Source organism: Daldinia childiae (genome assembly GCF_008694065.1).
Source record: "Daldinia childiae strain JS-1345 chromosome Unknown Scaffold2, whole genome shotgun sequence".
NCBI classification, from domain to species: Eukaryota; Fungi; Ascomycota; class Sordariomycetes; order Xylariales; family Hypoxylaceae; genus Daldinia; species Daldinia childiae.
Window position 1 is genome coordinate 3,221,262 of NW_022984643.1, and position 12,048 is coordinate 3,233,309.

At 47.9% G+C, this 12,048-nt stretch overlaps 6 protein-coding genes across 6 annotated transcripts; 4 read left to right on the forward strand and 2 right to left on the reverse strand.

The window, feature by feature from the left end:
- Nucleotides 1–570: 570 nt before the first annotated feature.
- Nucleotides 571–1,191, reverse strand: GL218_01794 (putative gln pro-rich protein; the record flags this gene model as incomplete). Its single annotated transcript, XM_033578275.1, has 1 exon — nt 571–1,191. One exon carries the CDS (start codon nt 1,189–1,191, stop codon nt 571–573), a length of 621 nt encoding a protein of 206 aa, XP_033439216.1.
- An 823-nt stretch (nt 1,192–2,014) lies between these two features.
- Nucleotides 2,015–2,559, forward strand: GL218_01795 (uncharacterized protein; the record flags this gene model as incomplete). The annotated part of the gene is made up of 3 exons (XM_033578276.1): nt 2,015–2,146; nt 2,247–2,307; nt 2,363–2,559. 3 exons carry the CDS (start codon nt 2,015–2,017, stop codon nt 2,557–2,559), a joined length of 390 nt encoding a protein of 129 aa, XP_033439215.1.
- Nucleotides 2,560–3,698: 1,139 nt separating this feature from the next.
- GL218_01796 (Eukaryotic translation initiation factor 3 subunit C) lies at nt 3,699–6,358 on the forward strand (the record flags this gene model as incomplete). Its single annotated transcript, XM_033578277.1, has 2 exons — nt 3,699–4,059; nt 4,119–6,358. 2 exons carry the CDS (start codon nt 3,699–3,701, stop codon nt 6,356–6,358), a joined length of 2,601 nt encoding a protein of 866 aa, XP_033439214.1.
- Nucleotides 6,359–7,159: 801 nt separating this feature from the next.
- GL218_01797 (uncharacterized protein) lies at nt 7,160–7,813 on the forward strand (the record flags this gene model as incomplete). The annotated part of the gene is made up of 1 exon (XM_033578278.1): nt 7,160–7,813. One exon carries the CDS (start codon nt 7,160–7,162, stop codon nt 7,811–7,813), a length of 654 nt encoding a protein of 217 aa, XP_033439213.1.
- Nucleotides 7,814–8,425: 612 nt separating this feature from the next.
- Nucleotides 8,426–10,468, forward strand: GL218_01798 (uncharacterized protein; the record flags this gene model as incomplete). The annotated part of the gene is made up of 2 exons (XM_033578279.1): nt 8,426–8,447; nt 8,595–10,468. 2 exons carry the CDS (start codon nt 8,426–8,428, stop codon nt 10,466–10,468), a joined length of 1,896 nt encoding a protein of 631 aa, XP_033439210.1.
- A 373-nt stretch (nt 10,469–10,841) lies between these two features.
- Nucleotides 10,842–11,657, reverse strand: GL218_01799 (putative phospholipase carboxylesterase protein; the record flags this gene model as incomplete). The annotated part of the gene is made up of 1 exon (XM_033578280.1): nt 10,842–11,657. The coding sequence occupies one exon, from the start codon at nt 11,655–11,657 to the stop codon at nt 10,842–10,844; it is 816 nt and encodes a 271-aa protein (XP_033439209.1).
- Nucleotides 11,658–12,048: the final 391 nt, after the last annotated feature.

The following is a 12,048-nucleotide window of genomic DNA, read 5'->3' on the forward strand; positions in this document are numbered from 1 at the left end:
AATAGCCTCTGAAGGCGATCGAATCTGAATCCGAATCTGGCGCAAGTGTCGAATAAAACTGCCACTACCAAGAATCCCTGAATGGAGAAGAGTCAACGAACCCCCTTGCCTTATTTCGTATTTACCAGACCTGAAGTCACTCCGAAAAAAAGGAATTAGCAGCATCGCTCACTTGCCATACGCCTAAGTCATGATAGAAACCAGACCCGCTTTTTTCCTCGTTGTCGTAGTTAAAGCGCCGCCGAAACGCGTCGAATTGCAGTGAAAAAAAAGAATATACGCATAATTAAGCCCTGCCCGATGAACGCCGTGTAATGAACTTCGCTTCTGCCTTGTCCTCTATCCGTCGCAATAAAAAAAGGGAACCGCCATGCCTGGGTGGCTTATTATGGACATGGGGAGAAAAGGTGTTGAGAGCCAACCTCTCATTGTGACTTATGTCGATATGACGAAGATGGCTGTAGAGGGTCAACTGCCAACTGAGGAACGACTACAGCGGAAGCTGGTAGCAGGTTATTCCTATAGAAGTGTCTTGTAGCGTGGCTAATGAGTCGAGGCCACTGTATGTTGCTACATGACAGGGCCATCTAGCATAGGCCCTCCCATCTCCATGTTATCCATAGGCACGTCCATACCAGTTCCTCGGGTCTCCATGCTAGACATGCGCGCTTCCACCGCACCCATGCGCGACTCCATAGTTTCGATTCTTTTTTCGATGCCGTCAAGGCGCTGTTCGATGCGATCGAAAGCTTGTGTCATCTCGTGACTCATACGATCCATCTTATTCGTTAGGCTTCGTATGCTCTGGGCGGTCGGCGTGTTCTCCTGGCCTGGATTGCTGCTGTGAACTCGGGGCTCGTGGTTGTGCTGATCGCACTGGACCTGGAAACGCCACTGATTGCCGAGCTGGACCTCGCATACTGCCTTCGCCCTCCAAGGGCAATCAACCTTCCTCGTGCTCGGGTTACGCTTCTTGGCAGTGCTGTTGTACTTGACACCGCCGCGGTCACACACCAAATCATATCGCGTAGGCTTGTGGTCGCGATAGTTGCTGGCCCGAAGCTTAACGATTCCGAAACCCTGGTCCTTAGCCACGCGCTGGATGGAACCGATAAGGTCCTCGAAGCTAGGAAATATGCCTTCGGGGGGCGATCGAAGGGCTCCGGAAGGAGCGGGATCGTTTGTCGGCATATTCACCGGGGTCGCTGGGGTTGTCGTCGGGCCCGGGCGCGGGGTGTTTAAAGCGCTCGAGTTACCGTTAACGACGACGCCCGGGGCGACCGCACGGTGGTGGGGGGGCTGTTGGAACGAAATGTTGGCGGTTGGAGGTGAACAACTAGGGGTTGAAGGTGGAGTATAAAAGAGGGAGGAAATAGTAGAAGAAGGTTTGTGGGTGAGGCTATCTCCAAACTTAAGCTGTGCCTCGGGTTTCTCGGTGGGGTAGGTTGTCGGATACGGCTGCTGGTCACCGTGTGAGTTTGGTGAAGTTGACGCGGAGAATGCTGCGGTAGGACAGTGGGAAGAGTTGAATTGGGGACGAGGATCGGGACGGAAGAAAAGAATTGGTTGGTGGGTGGGGAAAAAGGAAATCGGGCACTTTGCTTACCTGAGCTATGTGAGGCTGCAGAGGTTGCAGAGGCTTGAGAGGAAGAGAGTAGCCACATTTACGCGTCAAGTGGGTACGCGCCTCTTTCTGTGCACGACCCACCTCCAATTGAATTTGGGCAGAGAAGTGGGTTCGGCCTATCTCCGGCTGAGGCTGAGCTTGAGTTTGGGCTTGAGCTTGAGTCGGTACCTGCCACTTGTTTGTCTGTCCCGGAGGCTGGAATTCTAATCCAGGATTAACGACCCCTTGCCGATTATCGCCGTCGCTATCCATCTTTAGGTGTTCCATCGAAACTCGGAACTTCGGTATTATATCTTATTCCTAAATCACTTTATGTTCTGGTCGGCTTATTGTTGTAAGATCAAGAAATCAAGTTGTTGATTTTATGCTTTGGATTTTGGTTAAATAATGGCTACGGTCGGGAGTCAGTTGAAGAAGTCTAGTGTCAGTGGTTTAGGACGGAGTAAGGAAGAAGGAGAAATGCCAGATGAAGAGCAGCTGGCACAAAGTATGAAGCAGCTGAATCTCCTACACATCAAGGTGCGAAAAAAATTTCTAATGTTTGCCCACCTTTTGGACTAGAAATGGTCAATGCTCATACTTTCATATTATCGTATTACTGACACATGGCGGAAAACAGTGCCGGGAGTTGAGAACGACTATTCAACGCATGCTCGAGGCTATTCCGAATAACTCTACTGGTACTGTATTGGTTTCTTTCCTCTTTTCGCACTTAGGCATGCTGACGCGTGATAGCTGAGGAAGTCTATGAGTGTTTCGTCAAGTCAGTCGGCGCCGCGAGTACTCAGATTAAAGACTTTAATACCCTTTACAACAGCGAGGAGAGTAAGAGGGTACTTGACCAAGCTAAGAGGAGTCGCGATGCCAACCCTAAAGGCATCAAACCTTGGCGTGCTAAAGATCACCCCGACTGGTTGGATCTTGCTCAATAGAGCTCTCGCCACTTGATTAATAGAGGTTGACGTTACTGTTATTTTTCTTTTCTATTTTTTATACAAACAAAAGACAGTCGGAATCACCGGGTCAGGCTACGGTATTTTCCAATGTTTCGGTATTAGAACAGCGTTTGGTCAATGGCATAGTGGTGTTACGGTGGGTTCATGCTTACATAGATACCCAATATAATACTATCTAAAAGATATTAATACGAAAGTGGCATTGTGCTTAATATATTATTGTACTATTATTGGTATATATGGCTATCTGAAGGAACTACGTAGGTTAGGTATGACGAGGCCTTACTCTACTACGTTTACTAAACTAGATATTTGGACATGGGGGAGTTGTATATATACAGGTATAGTGCTGATCTACTAACCTCTCTCTCAGGATTAGTTCCCTCCGTATCTTCGTAATATAACTCCTTATTACAGAAGCTGCTAAAAGAGTTGATTTAGGTAATTTCACCTAGGTAATTACATGCTCTAGTGTCACAGTATATATAGGTCACTAGGATGTTAAATGTTATTTGGTGGAGATGTTACTTGAAAGAGCGAAGTATCAGGACATTCGAAATATTATGGCAAAATACAATTGTAAATATGTCTCCTGATTTTAGGAAGACTTTTATCATTTAAAATTACCTATTCAAGCAAAACTTATACTAGAATCTTCGAATGGGTTTGTATCTTGCCATATAAATAAGGCAATACGATACTTATTAACTGCTTCAAGTAACATCTCCACCAAATAACATTTAACATCCTAGTGACCTGTACATGTACTAACAATTATGGTTATCGTCTTGCTTACATAAGATAAGAGAGAAAGCAGATAGTGCACGGACCATAAAAGTCAGGAGTGCTCGATAGGCTGATAAGCTAAGCAGGCTTGCCTGCTGAAGTCGGCTCACCCACCCCTCGACCCCACATGCACCAAAAATTCGTTGTAATTTCCAAAAAACTGTGTGCACCTTTTTTAATTTGTCTTTGCCCCTCCACCTTCAACTTCTTGCCTTCTTCCAGGCATACGCGCGCAACTCCTACTTTGTCGCATTGACACATTGTCAAAAAATATTCCATTCATTAATCCTGCAATCATTTAAAAATTAATAGAGAAAACACCCGACAAAATGTCTCGATTCTTCCGCAGCGGCGACGATAGCTCGTCCGAGAGCAGCTCCGAAGAGGAGGAGCTCTACTCCGAGGAAGAGGAAGAAGAAGCGAAGGAGGAAGAATCTGAAGAGGAGGACGAAGAGGAGGATGAAGATGAAGATGATTCCGAAGAGGAATCTAGCAGCGATGAAGAGGGTGGCAAAAAATCCGGTGCTGCTCGTTTCTTACGTGGTGATGATTCCGAGAGTGAAGAAAGCGACGATGATGCTCCCAAAACTCTCAAGAGCGCAAAAGACAAGCAGTTTGCAGAGCTTGAATCCACAATTGACACCATCGAGAAGCGTCAGAGGATTAGTGATTGGGGTGCCGTATCTGTCGGTAAGCTTAGTTGATTGAAATATCGATCAAGTTCATACTGATTAACGACTTCTATTTAGAATTCGACAAGCTCAACAGACAAGCCGCCAAGATTTCTGAGCGCGGAAGGACACCGAAGCTTTATATAAAGGCCATCGTCGAACTAGAAGATGCGATGAACGAGACAATTTCGAAGCAGAAGGTCACACCCAAGAAGATGAACGCCACGAGCGCTCGTGGTCTCAATGCCGTCAAGCAAAAGATCAAGAAGCTTAAACAAGATTATCAAACCCAGGTCGATGCGTACAGAGAGGATCCCCTTGACTTCCTCGCTTCAGATGAAGAGGAGGAAACACCTGTTCCGAAACCCAAGAAGGCTAAGGCAGACGTATACGCTGACCAAGTCGAAGAAGACCAAGAGGGCTTTGCTACCGTCGGAAAGGGTGGAAAGACGCTCCTGTTCACGCCCGAGAGTATCTTCAAGCACCTACGCGCAATCTTGGAGTCTCGTGGTAAGAAGAATACAGACCGGATCGAGCAGATCAAAATCATGGAGAAGCTTCTCGAAGTTGCCGCTACTCCATACCAGCAAATCAAGGTGCTTTTAACTATTGTTTCCGCGAGGTTCGATCTTGGCTCTGGTGGTACGGCATCCATGCCATTGGAGCACTGGAAATCTGCCGAGAAGGAAATCTCAACCTTGTTCGAAGTGCTTGAGTCAAACCGGGAGTATATTGTGATTGAGAACGCTGAGGAATGGGATGATGACGAGAAGCCACCCACACTACAACCGGGCGAGAAGTATATTAAAATCCCTGGAAGTATTGTGTCGTATGTTGAGCGGCTCGACGATGAGCTCACGCGTTCATTGCAAAATATTGATCCTCACACGTCGGAATATATCGAACGACTAACCGATGAGGGCTCTCTATACAATGTTATTTTCCGCGGTCTTTTGTACTACGAAACCCTCTCTAAGGACACGTCTTTGCAGACGCCACAGGACAGTCTAAACCGCATTGTAATGCGCAGATTGGAGCATGTCTATTTCAAGCCTGCGCAGGTTGTCAAGATCCTCGAAGAAAATGCTTGGAAGCCGGTGCCCGCAGATGTCGAATCTACTATTACCCCTAGAGGAAGCATCTCGGATGCTACTAATCTCCTCAACGTCCTTTGCAATTACTTGTTTGTTAACAGCGAGGGTATCATTCGAGCACGTGCGATGCTGTGCCAGATATACTTCCTCGCCCTACATGACGAGTACTACAAGGCTCGAGACATGATGCTCATGTCCCACTTGCAGGAAACAATTGGCAGTTTCGACGTCCAAACGCAGATACTCTACAACCGAACCCTGGTGCAAGTTGGTCTGTGCGCTTTCCGTAAAGGTCTGGTCTATGAGGCGCAGAACACGTTACAGGAAATCTGCGGTAGCGGCCGACAGAAGGAATTGCTGGCTCAGGGCGTTATGATCCAGCGTTTCGCTCAGGTCTCTCCCGAGCAGGAGAGGCTAGAAAAGCAGAGACAGCTACCCTTCCATATGCACATCAACCTCGAGCTTCTGGAGTGTGTCTACCTAACTTGCAGCATGCTCCTAGAGATTCCGCTCCTCGCTCAAACTGGCTCCTCGCCAGATATTAAGAAGCGAGTTATCAGCAAGACATACCGACGTATGTTAGAGTATCATGAGCGGCAAATCTTCACCGGACCTCCCGAGAACACTCGTGACCACGTCATGCAAGCATCTCGTGCCTTGGCTGCTGGGGAATGGAAGAAGTCGATCAACTTCATCCACAGCATCAAGATATGGGAGTTGATGCCAAACACGGAGGAGATCAAGACCATGCTGTCGAAGCAGATCCAAGAAGAGGGTCTACGAACATATCTCTTCACTTATGCTCCCTACTATGACACTCTTGCCATCTCCACGCTCTCTTCTATGTTCGAGCTCGAGGACCGCAAGGTCTCGGCCATTGTTAGCAAGATGATTAGCCACGAGGAGCTGGCTGCTGCACTCGACCAGGTCACATCAACGGTCATCTTCCGAAAGGGCGTAGAGCTATCTCGCCTTCAGAGTTTAGCGCTCACGCTGTCGGACAAGGCGGCGCAACTCATCGAGACCAACGAGCGCACTCTCGAGCAACGGACACAGGGTACAGCCAACGCCTTCGACAGGAGAGGCGGACAGAACCAGCGAGGTGGCCGGGGTGGGGGGCAACGAGGAGGGCGAGGCGGCCCGAGGACGGGTGGGACTGGTCAAAGACAGGCTGGTGGTACACAGTTTACAGGTGGCGTACTAAGTGGTGCAGTCCGCACTTAGACAGCTGCTCGGGCATGGGATTTGCTTATTTTCCTCTCTTGCGTTTGTATCCACTGCATACGGTAAGGTTTGACATTTAATGATAAAAAAGCCTCGGTATGGGTCTAGTAAAGTCACTGGTGGAGGATCACCTACGATGGTCACGTAGCTATGACTAGAGAATTGACTTTGTTTATTGCAATACGACGTATTTGACGATCGCTTAGCAACTTGGTGCATATAACATTGTGATATCTTCTTGTACACCATACGGTTCTATAGAGTGAATGTCACATGAACGTATGTATTTTATAAATGCATATCGATATCGATAGTAGCAGAGTAGTAGGTATTCCGTAAAGGATTAAGATTAAGGTACTAAAAGGAGCTAGTCGGAGCTAAGCTTAAAATGGAAACATCTCACTTGATTTTGCACCACTAAGCGTCTTACTAAAGACAATTATTTCAGTACGTCTTCTAGCCCTACCAACACTAAGAGAATAGAACCTACTACAGTAGAGAATTTGTTGCTTTCTAATCGCTGACTTATTCGATATGAGACAGCCACTAAGTTACAATGATATCGGCCTATCTACCTATATTAGGTATTTTCCTAGGTATATAAACACCCGTGACGATGTGATTAAGTAACAAAGTAAAATCAAATCGCCTATGACTTTACGACGTATAGTTACAGTTACCTCTTTTGCCAGAGTTTATCTCGTCGGAAATTATCATCAATCTCTAATCGGGATTCGTTCTCGGCCGATCACCCTTCCACGACATAACCTCGTACATCCCATCCATCTCATCGTTGCCAATATGTCGTCTACCGACACGTCTTCGTCGAGTGACCCCCCAGTAGCCTCTAGCAGCAGCTCCAAGGATATAACCACGATCTCGAAAGAAATGCAGGATGAGACAAAGCAGGAAAAGGACGAGAAGAAACTTCCGCCCCTGAAGGGAGCTGAATTCCGTGCCTACAATCGTTTAGCCGAACATATGGATCTATTCCACGCCCATTTCCGTACGGCGTGGAATACGCTATGGGCGGCGGCTTGCGCAGGGAACGGTAGCAAGAACAAATCGTCATCGCGAAGTGGACGGTCTATCATTAGTGACGGATTGGCGTTCGTGGCTCAGCTCGAAGTGCACCACAACATCGAAGAGACATACATATTCCCTATACTAGCTCGGCGGATGCCCGAGTTCCAAAATGACGGGAAGGGTGGTAAGAACGCAGCGGAGTTGTTGCGACAACATCGCGAGATTCACGACGGCATGGAGGGTATGCGCAAGTACCTTAGAAGTTGTCGCGACGGTGAACAGGATCTAGACATGGGAACGTTAAAGGCACAAATGGAGAACTGGGGAACCATACTCTGGACCCATCTCGATCAAGAGGTTGCGACGCTGGGTGCTGAGAATATGAGGAAATATTGGACCGCCGAGGAAATTAGACGGATACCCATGTAGAAAAAGGGCGAATGTCGAATTGAAGTAGAGAGTAAGTTAGGCTGGGCTGGATTAAATATATCTGGACAGTACTGGTAGAGATATATGATACTAAAGTTAGACTGAGAGAAGAAGAAACTATTGCTACAGTCTACAATCTAGATAGCATGCCAATAATCTATTTACCATAGTTCATTTCATCATTTTAGCCTTAATTCTGTCATATATACTAATGTGACTAGGTAACTGGCCATAATGTTGAACTTGGCCCGGTAATAAAATAAATTAGTTCCCTATAGCTCTTCTTTATACGTCGTATTTAATAAGCTTAAGTGAAATTATATAATAATAGGGATGATAATGAAGTAATTCATAAGAATTTCAAAATCTTCAGACTGACGATAAAGGCACCGACTGGGAGAGTATCCGCCCCCGCACCGAATTCTTACTGTGACCTACGTACTGTATCATATCTTAGGAGGTGGAAAGACGAAATCCATTGATAGCCGAAGGTAACGAACTCCAACTTCTTTTAAATCCTTATATGCTACCACCGAGTAAACATATATATTAGTAAACCTCATCCATCATCATGAGACGGTGATATCTTACCATCTCTCCTCGGTTGCTACGATGGAGAAGTCATCATCCTTGGGTAATTTAAATCTAGATTCACAATATAGATCATCATGGCCGAAAGCATTAGTTGCAATTAGCTTAGTCGGGATCGTTGCTTTGTATAATCACCTCCCAAACCTATCGTATGAAGGATTTCGTCAACAGTATTACCAAGGCCTCGTAGGTAGCGCGATACAGCCTTATGCCCTGTCTCCCTACGGTCGGTTTCCGCTCCCCGGCGATCAATTCCACTTCATTCCCTGCACTAATGCGACCTTACTGCCCGCGCTCGATGATTCTAACCCAGTCCGGAGCTGGGCTCATCTTTTCGACCCGAATCCTGAACACTGGAGCTGGGGGGCACCGATAGCAGAGCAGAACGTCCGGGGCAGAGATCCGTATTCCGAACGGGGGATCTATCTTTGTGGTTACCTTGATGTTCCCTTAGATTACACCAACAAGTCTGAATCTCGTATTGTTCGGCTCGCAGTAACCAAATATCAAGTCTCGGGTCTTGCGCGTGTTGATACGGCGCAACCTAGCTCTTCAACCGTGGGAACCAAGAGCGAACGGACCATCATTGTTGATCCTGGAGGTCCGGGCGCGAGCGGCACATCGCTAGTCTGGAGAGCTGCAGAGAATCTCACGAAGCGTTTGAGCGATGGCAAGTTTGACATCTTGGGATGGGATCCGCGAGGTGTCAACGCGTCATTGCCTTCTATAGCATGCTTCCCTTACGACGCCCTTAGGGACCGCTGGTCCATGCTGACGGGACAATACCGCGAGGCGGCCGGATCACCTGAAGTTAAACTTGAACTCGCAGACGCTATGAACAATGCTACATTTTATGCTTGTAAGGAAAAATATGGCGATATTCCCCGGTTTCTTAGCACGGCCTTCGTTGCGCGTGACATGGAAGAAATTCGTAAAGCGCTCGACGAAGACGAAGTAACTGGCTATCTCGTTAGCTATGGCACCAGCATCGGCCAAACATACGCTAATATGTTTCCAAATAGCGTGGGGCGCTTGATTCTAGACGCTCTGGAATATATTCGTGAACATCGTCAACTCGGCGGTTTTGGGTGGGCAGCGCTGGACAATACTACTGATGTCTGGCATGACGGATTTCTAGGCGAGTGTGTCAACGCCGGTCCAAAATACTGTGCCTTGTCACAGCCTAGAAACTCAGAACCCGTATCGCTACAGAACTTAGAGAATCGAATGCAAAGCTTGCTGGTCTCACTTAGCCAGCGACCCATCACGGGGTATCTCCAATCGAGCGGACCTTCTCTCGTTACATACTCAGCTATCGTATCTGCCATATATGGCGCCTTACACAATGCTAACAGTTGGCCTGCCCTGGCCCAGATGTTATACGAACTAGAAGAAGGAAATTCGACACTAGCTACAGCTTTTCTTGAACATTCGGAATGGGAGTATCACCCTTCAATCCCAGGTCCGACCTCCCCTCAACCTCAGTCCCGCGAGCTAGGCCCCTTAGTTATCTGCGCAGATTCATATGATGCTCCCTTGCCGCCAGATGGCCTGCTCTGGTGGCAATCGCTTTGGGCCAACATGACCACCCGGTCTTGGATATCAGGGAACGAGGAGTTCTTTAGCGTTCTCCCCTGCCAACATTTTCGCAGCTACTGGCCTCCGCCCGCTGAACTCTACCGAGGAGACCTAAACCACACGCTCAAGAACCCCTTGCTGCTAATTGCGGAGACACACGACCCGGCGACCCCCTTACGGAACGGAAAAAACCTTTTGAATGAAATGGGCAAGAATGCTAGGTTGATTGTTCATCACGGCTATGGGCATTCTTCTAGGGATAGATCTAGCTGCACTGACTCCATCATACTAGCATTCATCCTCAACGGCACCCTGCCTATAGAGCAAGAAACACCTTGCTACGCAGACGGGAAGCCATATCTTTATAGATTCGATACGACGGAGTTTAACATGGAGAGTGCTGTAGCTCGAGACCCGATTCAGTTATGGCGAGAGCATATCCAAGAGCTGGCATTATGGAACCCAAGGCTGGTTCCTAGAAGATGATGTGATACCTTTTAACACCAAGCATGCCCAAATACCTAGAAAATATCCAACCAGCCTTATTCATGTAGACTCGAGAAACGGAACCCTATCCAGCTAGCTTTATCAATATGCTCTCTATTTTTAACGCAGGTAGCAATATTTAATATATTGTAGTCTAGCCCTCGTATATATATTCCAAATACAGATGTATGGGCGAGGTACATAGGATATAAGGGGTTGCAGTAATAATAATGCATTTTATATTCTATTGATATATTTACATTGGAGTTGGAACAGATTCGTCGTTAAGAGGAGTTTCTTTTCAATGGCCCAGCCATATATAATATTCAACACTTATCATCTCAATTCGTACCATCCTCAATTTTCTCTCGTCTCACTCACCTACATTCCCAGGCATTACAACCTCTTTATCACCACCTAATACATACCGCGCGCTCGCCACCATAAACTCCCTCCAGACCCGAAACTCCCCATCATCCCGCGGCGCATATACCATGACAAACCCCCACGGCATCAAACCAGCAACACCGCTCATACGATGCCGTTCCGACCAACCACGCTCGATAGCGGCCGCAGCATCGACCAGACTCAACACCATATGCGTGCTGCCCTCCGCATGCGGATGCGCAAACTCGCCGTTCAAGTTCTTAATCTCGTCACGCAGCGCTATGCCAGACTGCAACCACACGCTTCTAAACAACGGCCCTTCGAGATTCGACGGCCTAACCCGTATCAGAGACGGATTAGCAGCGGCAAGCGCGTCCAGGAAGGCCTCCTGTCGGCTACGCATCGCGGGCGCGGCTTGCTGCGACGTCTGCCGGTGCGGGCCGACGAACATGGGGACCTCGGGCCGGGCCCCCTTGCGCGACGGTATCGAGCCGGAGAAGAACGAGCGTTGGCTCAGGGGCCCGTATCGTGCGGACCGTGCTAGTTGGGCGTTGTCGTAGGGCGCGGGCACGCGGGTGTCTAGGCGAGCGAAGGAACGGCCGATCGATTGGAATAGGTATCCGAAGATGTTGAGGGGTAGGCCGTTGGGGCCGAGCGCGTACCAGGCGCGGTAGTCGGCTACGATGTGCGAGATGATCGAGATGGTACCGCCGGCGGCTACTGTGGCGGCGATAGCGGTACAGAGGGTTCGATTCTGCTGGAAGAGCTCGACGAACGGTGTTGTTGCCTTGCTGATGTCCATGGTAAATGATGGCTGTGGGTTTAATATGTGTTTGACTAAACTACCTGTATGGAAATAAAATAGATGGGGTGGTGGGCAAACATTTATTCTACTTGCTGAGTGATATTGCACTGTCAGAATGCTTACCCGCCTTAGGCATAAAATTACAAGTATTTATATACCTATTATATATAAGTCCTCATGGGTGTGATTATGTGATAGATGATTCAACGTCAACCAAACCAAGATATAGGTATTACAACGTCCTCAGGACCGTACGACAAGGATCAAACACGGGGTTTAATGCTTATAGGTTCTACTCCGACGTTGTCTCGGCTCGGAGACATCGGAGACGTCGGGTAATATTACTAGTAGTTTCTCGTTTGGACATAATATACTAACTGCATGGCGA